Source organism: Mustela lutreola, chromosome 6, assembly GCF_030435805.1.
Source record: "Mustela lutreola isolate mMusLut2 chromosome 6, mMusLut2.pri, whole genome shotgun sequence".
Classification (NCBI taxonomy): Eukaryota; Metazoa; Chordata; class Mammalia; order Carnivora; family Mustelidae; genus Mustela; species Mustela lutreola.
Genome location: NC_081295.1, coordinates 122,760,456 through 122,784,393, shown reverse-complemented (window position 1 = coordinate 122,784,393; position 23,938 = coordinate 122,760,456). Strand labels below are relative to the sequence as shown.

The 23,938-nt window shown below is 54.6% G+C and overlaps 1 protein-coding gene across 1 annotated transcript; it reads right to left on the bottom strand.

The window, feature by feature from the left end:
* Positions 1-1,147: 1,147 nt before the first annotated feature.
* Positions 1,148-23,242, bottom strand: NOTCH4 (notch receptor 4). The gene is made up of 30 exons (XM_059178793.1): positions 23,030-23,242; positions 22,183-22,264; positions 21,697-21,989; positions 19,924-20,271; positions 19,726-19,848; positions 19,373-19,609; positions 19,101-19,256; positions 18,610-18,804; positions 17,119-17,232; positions 15,892-16,005; positions 15,683-15,805; positions 14,744-14,903; positions 13,787-13,932; positions 13,353-13,505; positions 13,015-13,132; positions 12,707-12,794; positions 12,201-12,351; positions 11,195-11,379; positions 8,656-8,908; positions 8,309-8,421; positions 7,008-7,531; positions 6,035-6,418; positions 5,750-5,925; positions 5,025-5,244; positions 4,797-4,869; positions 4,555-4,693; positions 3,594-3,889; positions 3,238-3,385; positions 2,632-2,729; positions 1,148-2,449 (listed from the first exon to the last, which is right to left on the bottom strand). The coding sequence occupies exons 1-30, from the start codon at positions 23,085-23,087 to the stop codon at positions 1,736-1,738; spliced, it is 5,982 nt and encodes a 1,993-aa protein (XP_059034776.1). The 5' UTR covers positions 23,088-23,242; the 3' UTR covers positions 1,148-1,735.
* Between the last annotated feature and the right edge of the window lie 696 nt (positions 23,243-23,938).

The window sequence follows — 23,938 nt, the reverse complement described above, 5'->3', positions numbered from 1 at the left end:
AACATATACCTCTAGGAGTGACTTTAACACCACAGTACCTATTTGATGAATGTGTGTTGAATAGTTATCCCTGCCCTCCAGGTGCTTACAGTCTATTCAGGGTACAAGATATGTACCAAATGTGAGATGAGGGTCAGGGGTAACTTTCCTCTACTCATGAATGAAGGATACAGAAATGGAAAAGGGAGACAACCACCTCCCTGGTATGGTCTCAGTGCTGGTCAGGCTGCTTGGCACCAGGGTAGGAGCAGGGTAGGGATATTTTAGTACCTCTAAATGGCAACCTGCCCTATTATGTTTACAGCTGAGCATGGCTTAGAGCATGAAATGTGATGAGATCGGGTTCTACCATTTAATGCCTTGCGACCTTGGGCAAATAAAATCTCTGTGCCTCAGTTTCTCAAAGAGTAAAATGGAGTTTTAATAGCACCTGCCTTGTAGAATTGATGTGAGGATTAAATGTGATAAAAGAATTTGGCATATAGTGAATGCTCAATAAACGGTAGTCACTATTAGCTTTTTTTAAAAAAAATACTTTACTTAGTTATTTGACAGAGAGAGATACAGCCAGGGAGGAAACACAAGCATGGGAGTGGGAGAGGGAGAAACAGGCTTCCCGTGAGGAGGAAGCAGAATGGCGAGGAGTGGGGGGAGAAAGGTGTTGGGGCCCAATCGATCCCAGGACCCTAGGATCATGACCCAAGCTGAAGGCAGTTGCTTAATGACTGAACCAGCCAGGCACCCTACTATTAGCTTTCAAAATGCCTCATGCTTCCATGTCTCAGGCCCATCACCATTAAAGAGGTATAACCATGTTCCTGAAAGGTGGATAATGTTTGAGGTGCTCTCTCCAACTTGATGCTTTTAGGAATAACTAAATGCCTTTGGAAGAGGACAAAGGATATGCATGGTTTAGTGTGTGTATGTTTGTGTGTCTGGTTTCTCCTTGGGCTATGAGAGATTCCTGCTTTGAGATGATACTCTAAATTAACATAATACCCCCAAATCTACTTATTCTTGCTCTTGAACTGTACTAAAAGCCTCCATCCAAAGGGATGACTTTGATCTTGGGGCACAACATTCTGAAAACATTATGCAGTCATTTAATATTTTTTCCCATCCCACTCAACTCTTCCAAAAAAAAGGGTTAACATTTCAAATAAGCTTTATTATGGGGTGACAGGTTAAAGGTTCTCAAATAGAGATAGAGGTGAGAAGAATGGCGCCTCATCCCCGCAAAGGCAAGTGGTGAGAGTGCAAGGAATCATCAGCTGGAGTGGCGTTGACCCCCCACTTCAGCACCTACACAGTGCCTGGCACATAGTGGGCACTCAATAAATATTTGTCAGCCATTTGTAGGTGGTGGATGTGATGGGTGATAAGAGGCTTCCTTTGGATACAATATACAGGAAAGAACATCTTACATCTTATATGTCTGCAGTTACTGGTTCCAGTTCAGAGGTACATCCCCAGTTCCACTCCACCCTTGGGTAGCCCCTCACCCTTATGCCCTGGGAGAAGGGCCAGGCCCCCGTCATTCCAGCACCCCAAACTCTTTTTCTAGGGCTGCAGCTTCTCCACGTCGAAGACGGAGTGGGCATACACTCATCTGGGAAAGGACAGCATACTCATGACCCCTCACTTTTGGGGCTCCGGGATCTTAAAATCTGGAGTCTTTCCGGATTGTCCCAGAATGGGTGCCCATTTTTAGAATCCCTCCCTGTCATGTAGCGTCCTACTCTTGACCCTCGCTTTCCGCGCTTAAAGGTATTACTTGGTGGGTTGGGGGACCCCAGGCAACTTGAGGGGATCCCCGCTCCGGGGACGGCGTAAGGCAAAGAGGCGGAATGGGAGTGTTGGAGGTGGGGCCGCAGGGCCCTAGGGTAACCCAATCGCAGGGCCAGTCATCAGCCGAGGCCCCACCCCCGCTTCCGGAAGCGACCCCGGATCTTCCTTGCACTATTGTAGGGTTGGGCCGAGGCCCGCGCATGCCTGCAGAAAACCTACGGGCTCCGGGGCGCAGGCTTCCTCCAGCTCCTCCTTTCGAAAGACCCTGGCAATGCGAGTAGGCTCCGCCCCCGCGCGCCGCCCATTCTACGGACAAAGTCTGGGCCTGCAGACATGCTCCGACCCCGCGCGGGGGTGCTCCGGCCGACAGAGTCCGGCAGCGCGATGGGGCCCCGCCCCCCCGCGGGGGCAAGCTGCCGGACGCTGTCCGCGAGCGCGGGAAGGGGCCCGCCCCGCGGCCCGGCGTGGTTTTGTGACGCGCCTCCAGTGACCCCGCCCCCTCCAGCAGCGTCAGCAGATCCCAGTGATTGCGCTGTCGGGCGATGTCCCCGGGCGCTAGCCCGGCCTGGTCCCGCAGTCCTCGGGCCGCTCCCAGCCCAAGCAGCAGCTGGGCCACTTCCACCGCCCCTTCTCGGGCCGCGAGGAACAGCGGCGTCTGCTCCTGTGCCAGAGGAAACCGCCAGGGGGCGAGGTCAGGGGGACCACGCCCACAGAGTGGTCCTTCCGGACTCCACCCACTTGGGCACCGGCCCTTCCCCCTTCAGGTCGGGTGGCTTCCCGCGCTTTCCGCCTTTCCCACGCCCTGTTTTGCTTTGTTTTAGTAGATCCCGCTCCTGGTCTAACCCTGCTGTCCTGGGCGTCTTTGTCGGCTCCGGCCTGGAGAAGGGAGCGGGCGGCCCGGGCGTTGTTCACGGCGGCGGCCCAGTGCAGCGCGGTTTTTCCTAGGGGACGACGTGGGTGGTTGATACTCCGAGGCTGGGAAACAGACGCCTGGGTTCCTGTTTCCCACGGATTCTGGTTTTGGGGGAAGGACTTATTTGGGCCCGCGGGGGTTACCTCAAAGGCGGAAGCGTTACCCGGGTGACAGCCGGCCGGCAGGAAGCCCTGCTTCTCTTAACGTCACCGGCGCGCGGGAGGGACAATGGGGCATTGTTCTGGGCTCGGTGGGACCGGGAGACCTACCCCCACTAGACCTCTCCCCCTTCTCACAGACACTCCTTCCTCAGCCTAGTTTCCAGTGGGCTAGGGCAGTGTGGGTATGTTGTTGAGGATGACAGGGGTAGGATTCCATACTGACGTCGCACTGCACATTTACCACCCTCATGGCTAGGTGGGAGGGGATCCCCGTCTGCAGTTGGTCTCTCTGCTGTTTCCTTTTTTTGCATCTTATCTCACACTCCATCTGTGCCACTTCTCCACAGCACAGCACCAACCTCTCCAGATCCGTACCCCATTTATCTCTGGCCCCCACATCTGCTTGGGCTGCGATCAGTTCTTCAACCAGGTCCTCCACTGCCAGCCTGGCGGCCAGCATCAGGGCTGTGGTCCCGTCCTCTGTCCGTGCATCCACTGCAGTCTGTCTGCTGCGGAGTAGGAGCTGGGGGTCCAGAGAGGGCCAGTGAACCCTGTTTGTCCTGGACTGCTCGCTCAGGCCCCTCACACTTAACCAGATCCCAATCCATATTTGGCCATCTGTTGTTTCTCTTTCAGACCCCCAATCTCACATCACCTTCCTCTCTGCCAAACCCTAGGGGATGCTTTTGCCTTGCCCCTTGTTCCCTTTAGCGACCCCAGTGTGCACTGACCTGGCAAACCTCCCGAGCATCAGCAGCCACAGCAGTGTGCAGAGGGGTGCGCCCTGCTCGATCTGGTTGGTTGGGGTTGGCTCCAGCCTCAAGGAGGCGGCGGGCAGCCATTGGCCGGGAGAATCGGGCAGCCAGGTGCAGGGGTGTCTCCCCAGTGCCCACAGTGTGAGCCTGGGGACAGGCCCCTCCACCTAACAGGGGTTCCCAGGGCTCAGGGCTTCCCAACCATGCTCCCTGGAAGGTCCTGGACTCCACTCCCCCACAGCAAACTGCCGACATCAGGGGTGTTACCCCATCTGTGGGTGGGAGACATGAAGAATGGGAGACAAGTTAGTCAAAAGGATGGGACTGCAGGAGGAGAACATGGTGGTTCGGGGAGAATCCTAGCCTGAGGTGTCAGGAAGCCCAGCTCTGGCTCTTGATTTTGTGTGTCTTTAGTCATGACTTTATTACTTTTTTCTGTGCTTCGGTTTCCTTGTCTGTAAAGGGAGCCGGTGTGCCTTAATTCTTAGACATTCCAGGCAGTGGTTCTCAAACTTGAGTCTGGATCGGACTTACCTGGAGGGCTGGTTAAAATACGCAGTCCCTAGTATTACAGTGAGTAAATTCCTTTTAAAAAAGAAAAAACCCTCAGCTATGAACAAGTGTTCTGGTTTCCTCTCACTCACCTAATGTGTACCTCAGTGATTGACAGGAGTCTGTAAAGCAGTAAGACAGCAGACTGAGGATTTCTGAGTCAGTAGCTCTGGAGTGGAGCCTGAGAATTTGTATTTCTATTTGTATTTCTAACAATTGCCCTGATGATGCCTGATTCTTCTGTCCCGGGACCACACTTTAAGAATCACTATTCTAAGGCACTAACTCTAAGCTTAATTTTCTCCATTCTAATATCAAAATACTTTCTGATTCTAAAAGAGTCAACGGGAATTTTCCTTTTCTTGGTCTGGGTTAACTCACATACCAGGTCCACGTGTGTCCACGTCAGGGACATCCATCTCTGATTCCTGGGGAGGAGTCAGCATGGCTGCCTGGGGGAGCTCCTGACAGTCACTGCTCAGAGACCAGAGCTGGCACTTGGAGGGTGAGGCCGTTTCTTCAGCCTTGGGGATCAGAACAAGGATCAGTGAAGGAAGGCTGACTCTTCCCTTCAACTCTGCCATTACCTCAGGACCATTCCTGCCCCAGTACTATCACGTGGCCCACCTCCTCTCCTTCCTCGGGGCCTGAGCACATCACAACTCCATCCTCATCAACTTCTGCCTCTGGCTTCAGTGCCCTGGAAGGGGGTGTTTGGGTAGACGACCTTCAGGGTCCCCAGGACTTCCAGCAGCCTTCCTCCCCGTCTCCCCTTCCTCTGTCATCAAATTCTGATCATAAATGTCTCCACAGGAAAGGGTTCCCTTCCTGAGCCCCTTTCCTCCTCACTCTTACTTGAGGCCAATGCTGTCTTCACCCAGGGGAGGCCGGCGTCTGTGGTGAGCCGGCTGAGTTCGAGGCCTTCGAATGAATCCAGGGGGCAGCCAGAGGGCCCCATGCTCTCGGCGCCGCCTCCGGATGAGCTGAAGAACCAGAAGAGCCCCAAGGGCCAGGAGAAGCACCCCGGCCGCGGGTGAGCACAGCACAGGCCAGGGAAGCTGGTTGGTGGGTGGTGCTGGCGGGAGAGACACAGTCACAAAAAGAGACCATTTCTCGTGAGGCTGGGTACTAACTGTGAGACCTCTGGGCAAGTGCAATAACTTCTTTCATCAGTTTCCTCATGCAAAGTGGAAAAGGGAATCATAATAGTACCTGCCTTATGGTGTTGTTGGGAGGATTAAATGAGTTGATACTATAAAAGCCCTTAGAGCAAGGCCCGGCCTGTAGGAAGTGCTCTATGGGCTATGATTCTTTCCTGTACTGTGAGTTGTTTGACAGAGGGATGATTGCACTTAGTAGAGGATGGACCAGATGATAAAGGTTAGGATAAAGTACTTAGGGAAATGAGGAAGGAGACTGAAGAGCAAAGGGGCCATGAGGAGATCCAGTTAGAGAATGAGGTTCACAAGGGTCAGTCTCTACACCTACCATCTGTGGTCCCTGCAATCCTGTGTCATTTGGCCTCCATTGCTGGAAGTGGGTCGGGAGCAATGTCAGGGGAGATGATGGGGGTCACCTACCGGTGCCAGCACGAGGATGGGCAGCCAGTAGGGGTCCTGGCAGCAGGTGCTCCAGGGCCCCCACTGCCGCCATGGCGGCGAGGAAGCGGAGCAGGAGCCCAGGATCCCAGGGACAGCGGGATGCAGGGTGGTCAGGGCCACAGCGGGACAAATCCACACCCATCACCACCACAAACCTGTAGGGGAGGTGCCCCAGAGACCCCTGTGTTGGTCCCTGGCTCCCTTCCCTCCACCCACTAAAAAGCTGGTGTCTGGCGCACCGCTCCCCTGGCCCCGCCTTCTTACCCAGTGCTGAGAGAGTCAGTCTCCTTGCCCACAGGCTGTGTGTGAAGGGTTGCTCTCTCCTGATGGGAGATGTCCAGGGTTCCTCCCAGCTCCTCTTCGGCCTGGGGCCCAGGATAGGGGTACACCATGTCCTTGCCATCACTATCCTTCCTTACCCAGAGCCCCACTCTCAGAGTCAGGGATAGCACCCGGGCCAGGGCAAGCAGCTGCTGGTCCAGGGCTGGGGGGCTCAGCACCACCAACAGGGCCAGGGAGGGCCCCCATTCTGAATCCCCATCTTTAGGCCTGCAGTCACCTCCATCCCAGCCACATTCTGCAGTGTTGCAGCCTTTCTCGCAGTGCCCATTGTGGAAGTGATCGTGGCAGTACTGGTCATAGGCTGGACTGTGGGGTGAGGAGAGGGCGACTCAGGATTCCCAAAGAAACCCGACCCCCTTTTTCATTCCAGAGAGATGTCTGATATTCCACTGCCTCTAGGTAGTGATTGCTAAGTGGGGAGAGCTCCGGAGCAACGGGCTTAGTCAGGTCCTGGATGGCAGGTAGTCCAGACCCTCTAATGTCTGTCACACCCTTGTCTCCTAAGACTGTCTCCTCTCCCTACCCTCCCAAGCACTCCTGTCTCCCTGAAGGAGAGTCCAAGGCCCAACCAGGGGTGCTGGTTGCTAGGGTAGATATTCCATGGCAATGGGCACAGAGAAAGAGGCTTGAGGTCAGAGGTCCCACAACTCTGAGAGGAGGCCAGACAGAGGTGGTGCCCTCCTTCCTGGTCCCCATGTTAAATATTGATGCTGCCCTACTCCCTTGGACTGGAACCCAGTGTCTTCTACCCCTACTTAGCAACGGTTATTAGGGTGGAAACTCCCCGGAGCTTGAGGCTGTAGTCACACGGCAACCCAGAGGCATCTATGTCCTTCCTCCTGCCTCACTCTGCCCTCCTCCACACCTCACCCCCAAGTCAGGGTTTCAGGCTCACGTGCAGGCCGGAGGAGTCTCACAGTCGTAGCCATCAAACAAACACTCAGCAGAGTCACACTGCGGGTGGCACTGCCCATCCCGGAAGAGAAGCCAACACTGGGAGTGGGAAGGGCAGCCCTTCCAGGGGTCCGGGACCCCCAGAGAGCAGTCTCCCCCATCCCAATTTCCTTCAGGGCCGCTGCAGCCAGCGTCACAGGCCCCATCTCCACCTCTGCCCTCACATTCCTTTGCTCCAGGCCTCTGACACCGGGGCCCTGGGGAGCTGGGAGGGCAGGAGCATCGGAAGCCTGGGGTCCCAAGTCCAGGGATCTCTGAGCAACTGCCGTTGTGTAGGCATGGAGAAGGAGGGCCACAGCCGTGAGGAGCCGGAGGGGTCAGGCAGTCAGGGCCCCCGTAGCCACTGAGGCAGGCACAGCGGGGTGGGAAGCCAGGCTTGGGGGAGGGCAGACACAGGCCACCATGGTGACAGTGATGGAGGCCACAGGAGGGGGCTCTGTGGCTGCAGGTGGGGCCCTCAAAACCCTGTGAAGAGGAGAGAGGTATTGGGGGAGGCCCTTTATTATTCTTTCAACCCTCCCCCAGACAAGCAGACTCTCAGTGGGTCTTATAGTCTCATATCTGGAAGGGGCCTCAGAGAACATCAAGTTCATCATTTTATAGATGTTGAAACCATGGTCCGTGGTACTTTCACACAATGACATATTGCGCAGTGGTGAAAATGGATGAACCACAGCTGTGTGCAACAACCTAGGAGACTAACCACCTAGAGAGTGGTAGTAATTAATATCTTTATCCCTGTACATAGGGTTATATACTTTTCCTTCTCTGGAAGGGGAATGGGATAGAGGAAGACATAAGCACATGTGAGTTATCGTTTATCGGTTTATGGGTTTTATGTTATAAGAAGAAATCAAAGAAAGACATGCACAAATCAATGATGTTAGTGTATCATGAACCAAGGCTTACAATTAACCTGATTTCATGCATCTGAAGTCCATAAACACACACACACACACACACACACAGGTAAAAGAACTTATCCAAGGTCTCACCCAGCTTGACTTTGGGGTCTTGTGTTAGGCAGTGCCTGTGATTTCTGAAAATTCCATTCATGCTACCACCTGATCCTGCCTTTCCCCCTGAATTGGTTCTGAATAATTTACCACTGTAACATGGGCTAGCTTTCACAGTAATAGACCTCTGGTGCTCCCTGGGCTCCCCTCTAGGATCCCAGTTCAGGCATTCTCACCTTGCATCAGTGTTGGGGGCAACAGAGAAGACAGCTTTGCGTTCACTCACCTGGGGGCAGTGGCAGGTGAAACCCAGGGGTGGTCCTACTATAGTCTCACAGGACCCTCCATGGGAGCAGGGCTGGCTCTGACAGGGGTCTGTCTCCACTTCACACCACTGGCCTGTGATGGGGTGGGATCAGATGTCACACTCTGCTTCTGTCACTGCCTCCCCCCTAGCTCATTCCTGGGAATTAACCCAGCCCTACCTGCTCAGGCAGGGGAATCCTGGGCATAGTCTCTAGGGTGTGGTGTGGAGGCAGGGGGATAAACACAATGACTAGGTTGCCTTGTGGGTGGGGATTGGGAGCTCAGCTGTGCCCCAGATGTGCCTGCACACACCCTCCCAGGCCTCACCCGTGTATCCAGGCAGACACTGACAGAAGAAGGCATTGGCCAGAGAGTGGCAGGCTGCTGTGCCTGTGGGGTGGCAGGGCCGGTCCAGACACTCGTCTACGTCCCCCTCACAGCGCAGCCCCACAAAGCCTGGAGGGCAGGTGCAGTAGAAGCCTCCAGCTTTGGGGGTGCAGGTCCCATGGTTGTGACAGGGCTGGGATTGACAAGCGTTGGATTCCTTTGAGCAGTTCTGTCCACTGTAGCCTGGGGCACACTGTAGGCAAAGAGGGTCAGACAGGGAAGCAGTCGTACCACCCTTCCCAACACTACAGGGGACCCAGCTCAAGATCATCTGCCCAGCCTTCTCCCCACCTTCCAGTTCAAAGCATCATTCAGTTTATTGTCAATCGCAGCCCTGTGTAGCCCAACCCTTCTATCTCAACTCCATGACACACCTTCGTTCAGTGGCTTGCAACTTAGCCCCTCCAGCAGTCCCAAAGCATCTTAGGATCCACTGCCACTAAGCAATAGGTCCATTTTTGGTAAGACCTCCTTCCCCCACCACACCTCCACCAGGCTCTGTCATGCTTTATCATTTTTTAAAAAAATATTTTATTTATTTGACAGAAACAGCCAGAGAGGGAACACAAGCAGAGGGAGTGGGGGATGGAGAAGCAGCCCCCATCCCTGGCCCCCTAACCCCCCACCCCCTCCAGGGCAAGCAAGGAGTCCAGTGCAGGGCTCAATCCCAGGAACCTGGGATCGTGACCTGAGTTGAAGGTAAACGCTTAACGCTTAATGACTCAGCCACCCAGGCATCCTTTGTTGATTAATTTATTGAGTTCAGCATTTATTGAGTTCAGACTTTGTGCTGGACATTGTTTTAAGGACTAGGAATATGAAGAGAATTAGAACTCCTCCCCACTTCTGTTAAATTCTCATTCAACCAGAAGAGAGAGAGAGCATTTATTACATGGTTTCTATACATAACCTCACAAAACTCTCCCCCAAACCCTGCAGATGTGTTATCTCATTTGATTCTCACTTTACAGAAAAGGCAACTGATGCCTGGAAATGCTGAGTGACTTGCACACGTCACACTTCTAACTGGTGGCAGAGCTGGGATTCAGTGCAAGTCTGTGATGTCCAACCAGTGCCCTTAAGCATTTGGGGCTTGCTTCATGCCATTCTGCTAGTAGGAGCAAGGTCATTGCTGAGGTTCTGTACCATGGGCTGAGTTCTTGCAAGAGCAAGGAGAGCATGTAAGAACACAGTACCAGCAAGGCTTCCGAAAGGTGGAGAAAAGAGGGAGTTAACAGAGAATCTGGGGAGTGGCCAGAGGGTTGAGAGAAGCAGGTGAGTGGGGTGTTTTGGGGATGTCTGAGAGAAGGAGTCTCAGGAAATGGGAGGTAAAGCTGAGTCATGGGTGCAGGGCTGTTCACTGCTAATTAGTACATTGCTTTCATGTGTGTTTGAATAAAAAATTTAAAAAGTCAAAGAAAATGTTTAGGGGATCTGCATCATGTCTTTTATTCAAAGTCAGGGTTCTTTTTTTTTAAGATTTTATCTATTTATTTGACAGAGATGACAGAGAGAGGGAACACAAGCAGGGGGCCTGATGCAGGGCTTGATCCCAGGACCCTGAGATCATGACCCAAGCCTAAAGGCAGATACCTAACGACTGAGCCACCCAGGTGCCCCTCTTTTTTTTTTTTTTTTTTGGTGTGTGTGTGTGTGTGTGTGGCACAGAAGAAGAGGGAGAGAATCTTAAACTGGTTCCATACCCAGCCTGGAGCCCAATGCAGGGCTGGATTTTATGACCCTGAGATCATGACCTGTGCTGAAATCAAGGACAGATGCCTAACTGACTGAGTCACTCAGGCGCCCCCAAAGCTGGGAGTTTGGAGTACAGGCATTAGGCTGCTCCGACTTGAGTCCCAGCTTTGTCTCTGCTGCTCAGTGACTGGAACCACCAAAGAGAGGCCCAAACTCAGTCTGGAGAGAAGTTAGGGAGATTTTCCTGAGGAAGGTACCTCTTGGGCACCATCAGTGGAAGAGGGGTGGGGAAGAGCATGGAAGAGCCAGTAAACGGGGTGTGCAGGGAAGCCAGCAGCTGCTGGAGCAGAGAGCAGGAGGGTGGGGGTGGGGTGAGATGAGACCTGGGTGGCAGGCCGGTCACCAGGGCCTCGGACTTCACTGTCAAAGAGGTGGGCAGCCACTGAAGGGGTTTAAGTGGAGGAGTGACAGGCCAGCTTAACATTTTCAACAGAGCACCTGGTGGTGGAGTAAAGGCTGAGCCTCTAGGGCAGGGACAGGGAGCTCCAGGTGCCCAGGTAGCCTGCAGCAGAGGCCTTGACGGAGGCAGTGGGACAAAGGGTGAAGGAGGAAGGCCAGAGTTGATAAAGATTTAGGAGCCAAAAGGACATGATTTGGGGGTAGGTTGGCTGTGTGGGGTAAAGAAAGGAAAAGCAGATGAATGCATTAGTGCCCTGCCCAGCGGCTTTTCCCATGTGCAGCCCGCCCTTGTCTCCCCTCCCCATTCTCCTCTAGGCCTGCTCACCTGGCAGAGATAGCCGCTGGGCTGGGCTATGCAGGTGGCCCCATGCTGGCAGGGCCTGGATTCACATGGGTCCACCCTGTCCTGGCATATGCTGCCTTGGAATCCGGGAGGGCAGCGGCAGAAGTAGGAGGAGCCTCTGTCAAGGCAGACGCCTCCATTCTGGCACAGGGAAGACACTTCTGTGCCTGAGGAGAGAGGCAAACAGGGATGGATGTAGCTAAGTGGGGAGGAAAGTTTCTCAGGGGCCCCAGACCTAGAGCAGAGAGGCTTTTGGGGATCACTGATGTTCCTGGGGTGGGGGGAGGCCACTTGGAGCCAGAGGAGTCAGTAACTTCTGGTGCTAAAAAGGTTATAACATCAAGATCCCCCTCCTGCCTGTTGTGCCAGAATGGGGAGAGATACCTCCTGTTAAGCTTTTTAGATCATTATAAGCAACTGTATTCTTAGTTTAAAACAAGTCTCAAGGAAGAAAGAACTCAAAGGAAACTTTGGGAGGGGGGTTAACTAATGGGCTAAGTCTGTCTCCTGAATTTGCATCCTCTCATGTTCCCTCACTGTGATTTCTATCCTTTAAGCCCACAAGAGGCTCCTGCTTGAGTTCTGTTCATAGTAAGCCTCATATGAATGAGGGGTATGTTCTTTTACAAGGGGCTTGGCCCCTAGTGAGTGGGAAGCAGCCGTTAAGTGAAGTGTGGTCCACTCTAGGTGAGTTATGATTGGTCATGACAGAGTTGGGTTGCTTCGCAGTGAGCTATGTCCCAGGGGTTGTGTTAAGCTGGGGTCTTGTTGGCTGGACGGGTTGGTGTTGCTTGAGTTGTGTTGAGCGTGGGGATAGAAGCTAAGTGGAGGTAGGCTGCCTCAAGAGCTTAATAGTGTTTGGTTTGTGTTACTTTGACTCTCAGTTGGTGGTTTTGGACAAATGTTGTGTGTGGATGCCATCAGGGATCAGGTAGGGGGGACACCCTTACTCTCTTCATCTGTTCCCCCTTGGTCCTTGGGTCAGTACCTTGGCTCAGAGCAGCCTTCTGACAGGATAGTGGCAGGTTGCAGAGAGGGCCGGTCCATCCTTGGAGGCACAAGCACTGGAAGGAGGGCCCAGTCTGGAGGCAGTGGGAATTATGTGGACAGGGCTTCAGGGCACATAAGTCCATCAGACTCTGAGGTTTGGGAGGGAGCAAGAGTCAGGACAGAATATCATGTGTGTAGACCCAGAGAAGGTTTTCAGCTAGCTCCTCAAAATCCTTACTTCTCAGACTCTCTCCTGAATGGTCTGGGGCCCGGTGATAGCCCCCCTCCCACCCTGGTTTCCTCTCATACCCACATCCCAGAGCATCCCTGGCATCAGAAATCCTTTCATTCTTTCTATTCCATGCAAACCTCACTCCACTCCCAGATTCCAGACCTGTGGATACCTCTCCCCAGCTCCCTGCTCTGTCTTTTAGTCCCAGAGACCCTTCCACCAGAGCCTTCCAGCCACTACCCTCCTCAGCAACTTGGCTCAGCACCGCTCACCTGGCAGCTGCCTCCTGTGTAGCCAGGGGAGCAGAGGCAGTGGGGGCCCTGGGGGCCATCTTGGCAGGTTGCCCTGTTCCTACAGGGGCTGGAACAGGACGGACACAGGGCACAGTGGGAGGAAGTCCGGGCAATCAAAGGGGAGGGAGGGTGGGACGTGATGGTGAGATGGGGAACCAGAAAGGGAAGCAGAGTGAAAGGATCTGCGATATGGAATTCAAGGCAGTCTGGAGCCCCAGAGGAGATGGAGAGGAAGGGTGGGAAGGCTGAGGGGGCCCCCTCCCTTCCTCTTGGGGGTCTTTGCTCACTTGTCGGCGCAGCTGGGACGGGTCCTTTCCTCACAATGTAGACCCTGGAAGCCCGCAGCACAGAGGCAGGAGAAGGTGCCAGGCCTGTTCACACAGGTACCCCCATTGAGGCACGGGTCTGGAGAGAGGAGGCTGTGAGGGTTTGGGTTCCTTGCCTGTAACCTGACCTGTAGCCTTAGTCACACCACACACAGGACACACACGCCCTCCCTCCTGTCCCCATCAAAACAGCACCCCATCATGGCACCCAGTTAATTTGTTTTCATATGTAACACACCCACCCAGACCGGTTCCTCTATCCTCCTGTGGCCCAGCTGGAGGATGCGGTGGGCACTCACCAGAGGCACAGTGGTCAGTGCTGGTCTGGCAACGTGGCCCAGTGTGGCTCAGAGGGCAGGTGCAGGAATAGCCCCCCGGCCTGGGGCTACAGGAGCCACCATTGAGGCAAGGCCCTGAATGACAAGCTGTCACCTCCTCACTGCAGGTAGGTCCTGAGGGAAGTGAGTAGGGTCTGAGAGAGGGAATCCTCTTCTCTCTTGTCTTCCTCCACTCCCCTCCCCTTCCTTTTCCTCGTCCCCATCCCTATTTTCTCCCATCCAACCTTTTGTCTTTTCTTACTGCCTCTTGCACATCACCTGTGTTCCCTACAGCCTGTGCCCCGTTCTCCTGGGTGGTGACCCAGACCCAGAGTCTTGGGACATGTCTCTACTGGTCTTGACCTTGATTAGAGGGTGGCCAGCCCAGAATGTCTGTGGCTTAGGGAGGGCCTCACCTGTGTAGCCTGGGGGGCAGGTACAGTTGTAGCCAGAGGGCTGGGGCTGACAGGTCCCCCCATGGGCACAGGGCATGGATATGCAGCCCCCCAGCTCTGCTTCACATTCTGGTCCTGTCCAGCCCACGTCACACACACATGAGGATCTGGTCATGAAAAGAAAATGGAGGGTTTTCTTCTTCTGGTGTTTTTTCACTTCATCCCCTCCCTCAATGGTCAAACCCCTAGGACCTCTTCTTTTTTTTTTTTTTTTTGCCCTGAGACTCTGGCCCCTTTCTTCAGTGGCTCTGCTCTCAGCATCGTCCCCTTTCCATATACTACATTTTTCCTGTAACTGTTTATTGTCTCTCTTTCCTAATTAGAAGGAAAGCTCCATGAGAGCAGAAGTGTTGGGGCACCTGGGTGGCTCAGTCGGTTAAGCATTGCCTTTGGCTTGGGTCATAATCCCAGGGTTCTGAGATCGAGCCCTGTATCGGGTTCCCTGCCTAGGAGCCTGCTCAGGAGCTCAGGGTCAGGAAGCCTGCTTCTCCCTCTCCCTCTGCTGCTCCCCTGCTTGTGCTCTCTCTCTGTCAAATAAATAAATAAAAATCTTAAAAAAAATAATAGAACAGACACATTATCTCTTTTGTTCTGTGCGGTTTCCCCAGTCCCTAGAAAAGTACCCACACATAGCAGATGCTCAGTATTTGTCTAATGTATGATGAATTGGGCCTGGGATCTAATGCTTTTCTTTCTGCTCTGACCCCCTAGCCTTTGGTTCCCCCCCATGATTTATGACTTCTGCCCCCATGGGACATCACTCACTAGTTGTGCCCTCAAATTGGCAATGAGCTCAGCACTTTGCCATCTCCTTCATCTTCTCTCTCTGTCATTTCCCTCAGGCTCCATGCTCACTGGCTGTGCTCTGCCCTCGCTGAGAAGGACAGGGGGACGGCGCAGGGAGGCCTGGAAGGTTACCTGTGGCAGTGCCCATGGTGGCAGGTGCAGTTGCCCTCAATGGGAGCACAGCCAGGATTCCCGTCAGGGCACAGGCATTGGGCCTTGTCCTCCCGATCCTGGCACTTTCTTGTGGGCTGGCACAGGTTGGGGACACACACGGGAACCTCACAGACATGACCTGCAGTGGGGAGATGGGAGAAAACAGAGTCCCTCCATGTCCTTGATGGGGCCAAAGCCACTTCTTATGTATGACTTGCTCACACCCCATGAAGCTGTCCTTCAGTGGCTCCCTATTGCCTCAGGATACAGTCTAACGTCTTCAGAATGACACACAGGGCCCTGTGTGACATGATTTTCCTGTAACTGCTGAGCTGCTCAGTTTTCCTTCCAAACCTTTGTGCATGCAGTTAACCTGCAGCTAAAACATGCAATCACTCTATCATGACAAACTCCTACTTATTCTTCAAAATTCAGCTCAGCCATCACCTCCTCCATGAAGCCCTCTTATCTCTAGTCTGGTCGGCTGGTCCTTTGTGCTCCTATAGAATCCTGTGCAGTCCTCTCCCAGAGCACCTTTGGGCCATAACCAACAGGACTTCGTGGTCTCTCTGCTCTAGATTTAAAGCCAGTTGAGGAGAGCAACTCTTACTGTGCTTGTGTCTGTGTCTGGCAGAGGAGACACTTAATATGTTTTTGCTAAATAAGCAAATGAATGGCTTCCTGTGGAACCCTAATCACACATGATTCATAATTGGGCCCAGCATGTGCCCTAAGGATGACACCTGCCGTCAGCCCCAGGTCGTACAATTGTGCAGGTTGCGCATGGAATAACTCCAAGGGGTTCCTGTTGCCTTCTCTTCTCACGTCCCAGCCCTCGAATGCCCAGTTGTGACCTCTGCCCCACCCCATATGGGCTCAGCTCTCCTGCCAGTCCTTTCTAATGCCTCCCTGGCTGACCTGTGAAGCCAGAGGGGCAGAGGCAAAAGAAGGCTCCGGGGAGATCCAGGCAGCTGGTTCCAGCGGGGCATGGGCCACTCAGGCACTCGTCCACCTCTGCCTCACAGCGCGGGCCTTCAAAGCCTGTGGCACAGCAGGAGGGTAAGGAGCCTGACCAGAAGTCTGTCCTTTGCCCCACTCTCCCCTCCAGTGTTTGAGCCCTGGTTTACCTGGGAGACACTCGCAACGGAAGGATCCGGGCTGGTCCTGGCACTGCCCCCCATTGGCACAGGGAGAGCTCCCACACTCATTGATGTCCTCCTCACACTGGGACCCAGTGAATCCTGGTGGGGCAGGGAGTGAGTGCGGAGAGATGGCAAAGGTTGTCTTATGTTTTTTTTCTTTCCCTCCCTCCCTTCCTTCCTCCCTCCCTTCTTTCCTTCCTTCCTTTTTAGTGATTTTCTCTAGATTCATTAGGCAGTTTGTTACAAAAATTTCTGACTAAGCTGTACAGGTATGATTTCATGGATTTAAGTAAGAAATTTAGAGTTAATACTTAGAGTCTTCTCTTTACATATGTAGAAATAACATTGCTACAAATGGCAATGGAAAGGTTCTTGTTTCAGATGGCTTGGTTTGGGGGTTCGTCTACATGTTTCATTATATAATGAGGCACAAATTTCGGGGCTTCTCAAATACTGATTTGAGTTTGATAAAATAACAGAGAGTAACTTGGTAAGTTCATTCTTCATGTAAATAAGCCATAATTGGATATTTGTATCAAGGCTAAAAATATACTGTGTGAAAAGCATAAATGCAAGTCCTAGCCCTTCCCCTCACCAGGAAAGGTGAACCTGGAGGGCTTCCCAGAGAAGACACCTGGGCAGGTGGAGATGACAAGGGAATGATGCTCAGCCACCCGCTATCTGTGTGACTTTGGGCAAGCTACTCGAGCTCTCTAGGTTCCGGTTTCCTCCTCTGTAAAAGGGAACATACCTCATGGTGTCATTGAAAGGATTAAATGAAGAATGTCTGAAAAGTACACAGCCAAGTGCCTGGCCTGGAGTAAATATTCAATAAACATCCATTATCATGAGAGCAGGGAACAGAGGGGTCTGATGAAGCTGGAAGAGGAAGGCCAGGGCAATGTTCCCTGCGTCCAGGGTGAGCGGTACCAGGACCAGCCCCGGATCCCCATGAGCAGGGAGAGCACACAGAGGACTCTGGAGGAGGGCTGGAAAGGGTAGTTTGGGTGATTTGGCAGGACAGAGATGAAGATGGGTGAGTATACAGGGAAGACCTGGGGAACGTAAAAGAGAGTTTTGGGGGCAGAGGAGCTGGAGAAATGGGGGCCTCCTTGGCCAGGCCAGAGTGAGCTTCAAGAGGCTTGGGGTGATTGCAGGGCCTGCACTGTGGTTCAGGGTGGGGCAGAGGGCTGGAGTGGGATTGGCACTCACCGGGCAGGCATTCACACCGGAAGCCGTTGAGCAGGTCGTGGCAGTCGGCCTGGTTCAGGCATGGAGCTGAGGCACACTCGTCTGTCTCCACCTCACAGAGCTGCCCTTCTAAGCCTGAGGACATGGAGGTGTGGTGCGGGATGAGGCTCAGCCAGGTCAGCCCCGCCTGGACAACTCACCCCTTCTGCCCAGGAGGCCCGGGTTCTAGAACCAGCATGTGTCCCCATCAGGCAGCCCCTCCCAGGGTATGCTCTGCCTGCGGGCTGGGGAGATGAGCCTGCGGTCCTGCTGCTCTGCTGTGTAGCTCTGCCCTCTCCAGATGAGAAAGCTCAGGGAGCGGGGCACTTGCTGGGATCTATGGGGGCAGCAAGAAGTACCTATTGGGGCCACTCTCTGCACAGAAGGTGGGCTCACCCGGCTGGACTAATGAGCCTGAAGGTTCTCAAGGTACAAGTGAGACAAATGGGCATCTACTTAGAGGAGCCTCAAGCCTCTTGTTCTACCCATGTGGGCCTCTGTGCCAGGGAGACCAGGAATCCCCAAGGCGGGTATTTGAAGGGCATTTGGGGAGTTTATTTGTCCCATATTTGTCCTGTATCTTCGCGCTTCTCCCGGTATCCACAGTCTCACCCTAAACTGAAACTGGATGGGCCTCCAGTCCTTAGCTGCCTCCCACTTCTTGCCTGGGGAGTCTGCTTGTGAAGATCCTCGGCATCTATCCCTGTCCCTTGGATTGCTAGACGGTTTTCTCTGCTTTTGACTTTGGATGCTGCTCCGCTGAGAAAGGCTGTTTTGTGTAGTGGTTAAATCTACAGAAGCCGTGGGTTTGAATCCCGGCCCTGCCACTTACTAGCTGGACAACTCACTTACCCTCTCTGTGCCTCAGTTTATTCATTTATAGAATGGGCACAGCAATAATGCTGACCTCATAGGATTGTTGCAAAGATGACAAAAGGCATGTAAGATGCTCAGGTGGTTCCTGGCATGAAGTAAGCTAGTATTTTTCTGGTTTCATTCAGCTTCCTGGTATTGGCTATATGTCCCTGAGGAGAATTTCCTGTGGCACCTTTTTTTCTGTTGTACCAAATCCAAGCACACAGGCCCTTTGGGATTTCAAGGGCCTCTACAGGGGAGAGTTTCTGTGATTAGGAGGAACATTATGAGTTGGCATGAGCAGAGGCTGCTGTTCTGCTCTTTTTTGAGCAGCTTCTGTGTATAGTGGACCATGCTGTGCACTTTACAATGACTATGAAATGAATGCTCTTCCCTCACCCAGACTTGAGCGGCGTGAAGCTCGCTATCATCTGTGGCAGCCCTTCTCCTAGGAGCCTCGGGTATCCCAGAGCATTTATCTGGGGTGGGGAGATGAGAAGCATTCTTTGGTAACTGAGCCTGGCTAGCCTGGGGCCGTTTGTATTCTGCAGGAGTCATGACTGGGGGGTTCAGGATTAGTCCCCTGATTCTATACCCAAGGCTCCATGCATCTCATACCTGGTGGGCAGAGACAGTGAAAGGTGGCGAGCAGGTCCAGGCAGGTGCTGCCGGGGTGGCAGGGCTGGGACAGGCACTCGTTGTGATCAGCCTCGCAGCGGGAGCCCGTGTAGCCAGGGGGACAGAGGCAGTCAAAGGAGCCAGGGGTGTTGAGGCAAGAGCCGCCGTGTTCGCAGGGACTGGGGCCTTGCTGGGCTGGGAGGAGAGAAGAGTCAGGAGTCCGGAAGGGCCCGGGATGGAAAGGCAAGGAGGCCAGACTGCCAGGGAAGGCATGAGGGCCTGTTTAGAGAGAGAGCCAGTGTCTTTAAGACACAGAGGGACTAAATGAGGTCTGGAGGGCGGAGCATTGGTGAGAATACTATGTAGGGAAGAGATGCCAAATCTGGGCAAAATCAGGAAAAAAGAGATGATTGTGTTTTTCACTTGAAAAACAATTTGCTGAGGCTGCTTGGGGGCTCAGAGAGGCTCTGAAGTGGGCGGGGGTGCCTTACCCATCTGACACTCATCCAGATCCTGGTGGCAGGTGGGCCCTGAGTAGCCGGGCTGACATAGGCAGAGTGTGGAGCCCGTCAGGGGATTGGTGCTGCACTGGGCTTCCCCATGGCACGGCTGGCTCAGGCACATGTCCTCCATGTGGCACAGGAGTCCTGGAGGGCAGGGTGGCTGTGAGGCTCTCCAGGGCCGCTCAAAGCCCCCAGCTGTCCTTTTGGTGCCTCTCTCACTTGCCATCTCTACCGCCCCCTCCCTGGGCCCGCTGTCACACCTGTGCGTCCGGGTGGGCAGAGGCAGGAGAAGGAGCCCACGCGGTCAATGCAGGTGGATCCTGGGGCACAGGTGGCAGCAATACAGTCATCTAGGTTCTCTTCACAGCCTGTGCCTCCCCAGCCGCTCACACACACGCAGTGGAAGCTGCCAGCCGAGTTCTGGCACGTACCACCATTTCTGCAGCGTGGGGGACCAGGAGCCTCACATTCGTCCACATCTTCAGAGCAATCCCAACCTGCAGGGTTGGGTGGGAAGGGGACAAAAGCTGGAGCTGGGAGCCCTGCGAGGAGGGAAGGCCAGGGGCTGACCACCTGGGTCGCAGGTGCTCTGGACTTGGCTTACATGACTCACCTGTCCAGGCCTCTGGGCAGAGGCAGCTGTAGGTGCCCAGCCCATCCTGGCAAGTGCCCCCATTCTGACACTGGTGGCCAGCACAGTCATCTGAGTTCTCCTCACAGTCCGGGCCTGTGAAACCTGACAGGGTCATGAGATTAGCTGAGGGAAGGTGCCCTCCTTACTCAGGGAGAGGGGCTGCGGGTTAGGACACACCTTGGGGGCAGAGGCAGAGATGGAAGGTAGAGTCTCTTCCTGGAAACAGCTGACAGGTGCCCCCATTGGAGCAGCCACTAGAGGGGCAGGGTCCTGGCTGAAGGTCACAGTGTGGATCCTCTCGCCCAGTGGGGCAGAGACACCAGAAAGATCCCAGCGTGTTATGGCAGGAAGTGCCCTTGGGGCAAGGTCCCGGGTCCAGGAAACACTCGTTGATATCGTGTTGGCAGGCATGGCCCTCGAAGCCGGGTGGGCAGAGGCATTGGATCTGGGGGTGTGTGGCCAGACACACCCCTCCATTGATGCAGGGGTTGGCAGAGCAGAAGTCCTGAAGCTGACACTGCTCACCTGAGCCAGAGGACAGAGACGGCTGTCAGTAGCACTACACAAATCCCAGCTCATCTGAGAGAATGCAGCTCTCAGGCTGGCTTCTCTCTGTGGCTGATTTTCATGTTTCTTTCCGTTTCCTCCCATACCCGCTTTGCCCTGCTCCACCACCCCTCGCCATTCTGGAAAATATGACATGTAGTTGGTGGGAGTATGGCTGATTGGCCCTGCCAGAGAAACTCTGGGTCACCTTTCCTTGGTGGGGAGGTGAGAACTCCCAGGAGACTTAGCATTTTGCTGCCCCCCACCCCTCCCCACCGCTGGCTGTGCACCCTCGGGCAGTTCTCTGGCCGCTCTCCTCTGGATTCCCTAATCTTTGGGTGGGTACAGTGTTCCAGATGATAAGGAGAGCCCCCCTCAGCTGCTGGCACAGGGGCAATGGCCAGGGGGTGGCTGGCACTGAGCTAAGTCAGCCCCGCCTGAGCATGGCCCCCGTCCTCTTCTCAACAACTGTATGTGGACATCAGCAGACAACCAAGGACATAGAGAGCTAGTTCAAGGGCACACACTTCCTTGGTGGTTGGGCTGAGAATGGCTGCCCAGAGCCCCTGCTCAGAGCACGGGGCCTGGCAAGTTAACACTGATGGTGCTTGTCACACAGCCTGGCCTCTCACCCCCAATTCCTCAGAATTACCTGGGCAGTTAAAAAATCTCCATGCCTGGACCCACTCCTGACCCACTAAATCAGCCTCTCTGGGATGTTTAGGGGCTGAGCATGGCCAAGTGTGAGAAGCCTGGTTTCTAGTCCACTGCTCACAGCACACTTTCCTACCCCTGTGGCCTCCACTACCCTATCCAGTCGTCCAGTCCCCTCCATCCTTGTAGGTCAGAGGGGCCTTCCTCTCCAGGGGCTCTCCGCTGTTCTGCACTCCCGACTGCTTCCTCAGGCTAGCACACCCTGCCGCCCGGGGTCCCTCACCTTGCCCCAGGGCTGCACCCCTCTTCCCAGGGTTGACACCCATTCCTCTCTCTGGGCCAGATCCCTTCCACCAGCACATTTTTCCAGGCGCTATCCCGGGCTCCCACTTCTCAGAGAGAGGCCATTCAGATGTCTATCAGGCAGAATCCTGGAGGTTCCCCCTTCCCCCACCTTGTGCTGGGCAAGAACCCTCGAGCTGCTGGGTGGAGGGGCCAGGAGAAGGGTTAGGGTGGTACAATAAGGGGGCTATGGCAGTAACCATTCACTGACGGGTTTGGAAATGTTTCAACATTTTAACCATTGGTACCACTGGGCTGGTGAAGGTCAGTGTCTGGTAAACGGTCAGCAAGAGTAGCTTCTTGATTCTCACAGGCTTCAGAAGGGCTCCCTGTCGCTCAGACTCCCGTTCTATCTTTCCCAGCCCCTGCTCCTGCCTGTCCCCTCTCCCTCACCCCTGCAGCGCTCACCTGTCCATCCAGGCAGGCAGAAGCACTGTGGGCGGCCTGAGGCCTGGATGTGGCAGCGGCCCATTTTGGAACAGAAGGAAGAACAGGGGTCCTTGAGTTGGGCCTGGCACCTCTGGCCAGTGAAGCCAGAGAGACAGGTGCAGGAGAAGCTGGGGGCCAAGGGAGAGGGAAGGCTGGGGGAGCCTGGGAGGGTGGGAAGCAGGGCTTGGCAGCTGCCCCCATTCTGGCAGAGCTGGGCATCCAGGCAGGGGTCAGGAAACTGGCAGGTCTCACCCAAGAAGCCAGGGGCACATCTGAGGGCGGGGAAGGGGGAGAAGAAGACTCATGTCATTGGGCCCCTTTGCCTTCTTGCCTACCTCCCTCCTCTGCTTTCCTTTCCCTTCAGAGCCTTCACCACCTCCCTTTCTCCTTCCTTCCCAGTCCTCCCTCCGCCCTGCGCCGCCCCCACCCCACCCCCAGTCTCCCTCTCCCAGGGGGCACACTCACTGGCAGGTCCCTTGTCCCTGAGATAAGTTCAGGCAGGTGCCTCCGTTGGCACAAGGCTCTGGGGAGTCCCCACAGTGCAGCACTAGGGATGGAGATGAGGATGGCTTGAGACGGGAGATTTGTGCTCCCTGTTTCCTCCTCTAGCTGCTTTGGAGGGACCTACCTGCACCAGCTCCACACACGTACCCACAACCACCACCCGCTCTGTTCCTGGTCCCCACGTGGTGCTCCAGCCCCAGCCCCTCCCACCCCCAGGCCTCTAGATTCTTTCAGCTCTTAATCCCCACCCCCTTTCCTGTTTATTCTCCAGCCTCCCAAGTCCAGCCTCAGGCTCCATCCCTGGGAAGCAGGACAGCCGGGCTCAGGACGGGGGCCCAAGGGACTCCAGGAAGGTGAATGGCTGAGACCGTTGAAGGGATTTCCTCCCGGAAGGGCCCAGCATTGAGCCATCCGGGGGGGTGGGGACAGCTGGACCGGGAAACGGACTCGGTCAGCCCTTGACCTTCCTGTGTCTCCATCTCCTGCTTTCTTGTCACAGCCTCCCCTTAGCAGGTGGTCCGTTTTTTTCCCCTCTTCACCTCCTAAATGCGATTGTGAGGGCCTGCTGTCTCCCGGCTCCAAGGCCAGCTGGGTTTTCCCTGGGGGCAGGCACCTTCCCACCCATTCCCTTGATAGTCACCATCGCTGTCACTTGTGCAACTCCAGGGGCAGAGTCCTCCCTCCTTGTGTGAAACTCTCCTCCATCCAGTGTCCCCTCAAAAGCACGGGGCTTGGCCCTCTGCCCCCAACCCACCGACTGCCTCTTAAGGAAGATGGGTCCCCTCACTTCCCCTGCCCCATGCCTCACCTCTGGTCTTGACGACTGAGTGACACAGCAACAGCAGCAGCAGTGAAGGCGGCTGCATTCCAGAGCACCAGCTCAGACCCTGAGCCCTTCGCCGCCCTCTCAGGCAAGGACCCTGAGAGCCCTCACTGTGGCCGGAGCCACCTCCTCTGCTCCCACGGCCCCTTCCTCCTCCTCTGCCTGCTGCAAGCCTCTCGTCTGAGCTGTTTCCTGAGTCACACAATGTCCTGGACACCCTAGTGATGGAAGGGGGAGGGGGAGGAACATTGAGGAGGATGAGGGAGGGGCCTTCTGTCCCTGACAACCCTGGGGAGAGGGGGTAGTGGGACTGTGGGCTGGAGGGCAGGTGATAGGAGGGGAGCACTGGGCTGGGGGTGGTGCTGGGGCTGAATCTTATTGTGTGGCCTCCCCTTTCTAGAGATGAGAATGGCAAGGTGGCTGCCCTTTGCCTTGGGAGGGTCAGGACCGGGAAACAGAGGTGTGAGGTGCTGGGACATCTCTTCCAGGTCCGTATCTGTGCTTCCTGGACAATCTGCAACTTTCCGTAAGTTGAAACCACTAACCTTGGTGGAGGGAACCCAAGGTACTTTCTTGTCCTTACCTTGGCCCTTGCTGGGGACTTAGTTTTCTCCTTTTGGGGAATAGGCAAGATGCTGGGCTGGTTCTGGGGGAAATCTCAACCTGCCTTTGCCGGAGAACGTGTAAGAACATCATCAACGATAAATGAACGTTGTTTATACGAAAATCTGCAGTCTGGATTATCCACAACAAACACTACATTTGGGTAGCTTCCCCTTCCCTCCCTCTACCACAGAGATCCCTGGGATGCAAAGAATGCCATTTTTTTCTTTTAAGATTTTAGTTATTTATTTTGAGAAAGAGTGTGTGTGGGGAGGGTAGGGGCAGAGGGAA

Bases quoted from the DNA above. Each gene is read 5' to 3' on its own strand.
- NOTCH4 (XM_059178793.1), bottom strand. From the start codon at position 23,087: ATGCAGCCGCCTTCACTGCTGCTGCTGTTGCTGTGTCACTCAGTCGTC. The intron at 19,610-19,725 runs GTGAGTCATGTA...CCAACCCTGCAG, and splicing joins CTGCCCAGAGGCCTGGACAG to GTTGGGATTGCTCTGAAGAT. The intron at 5,926-6,034 runs GTAAGAAGGCGG...CCTCCCCTACAG, and splicing joins ACTGACTCTCTCAGCACTGG to GTTTGTGGTGGTGATGGGTG.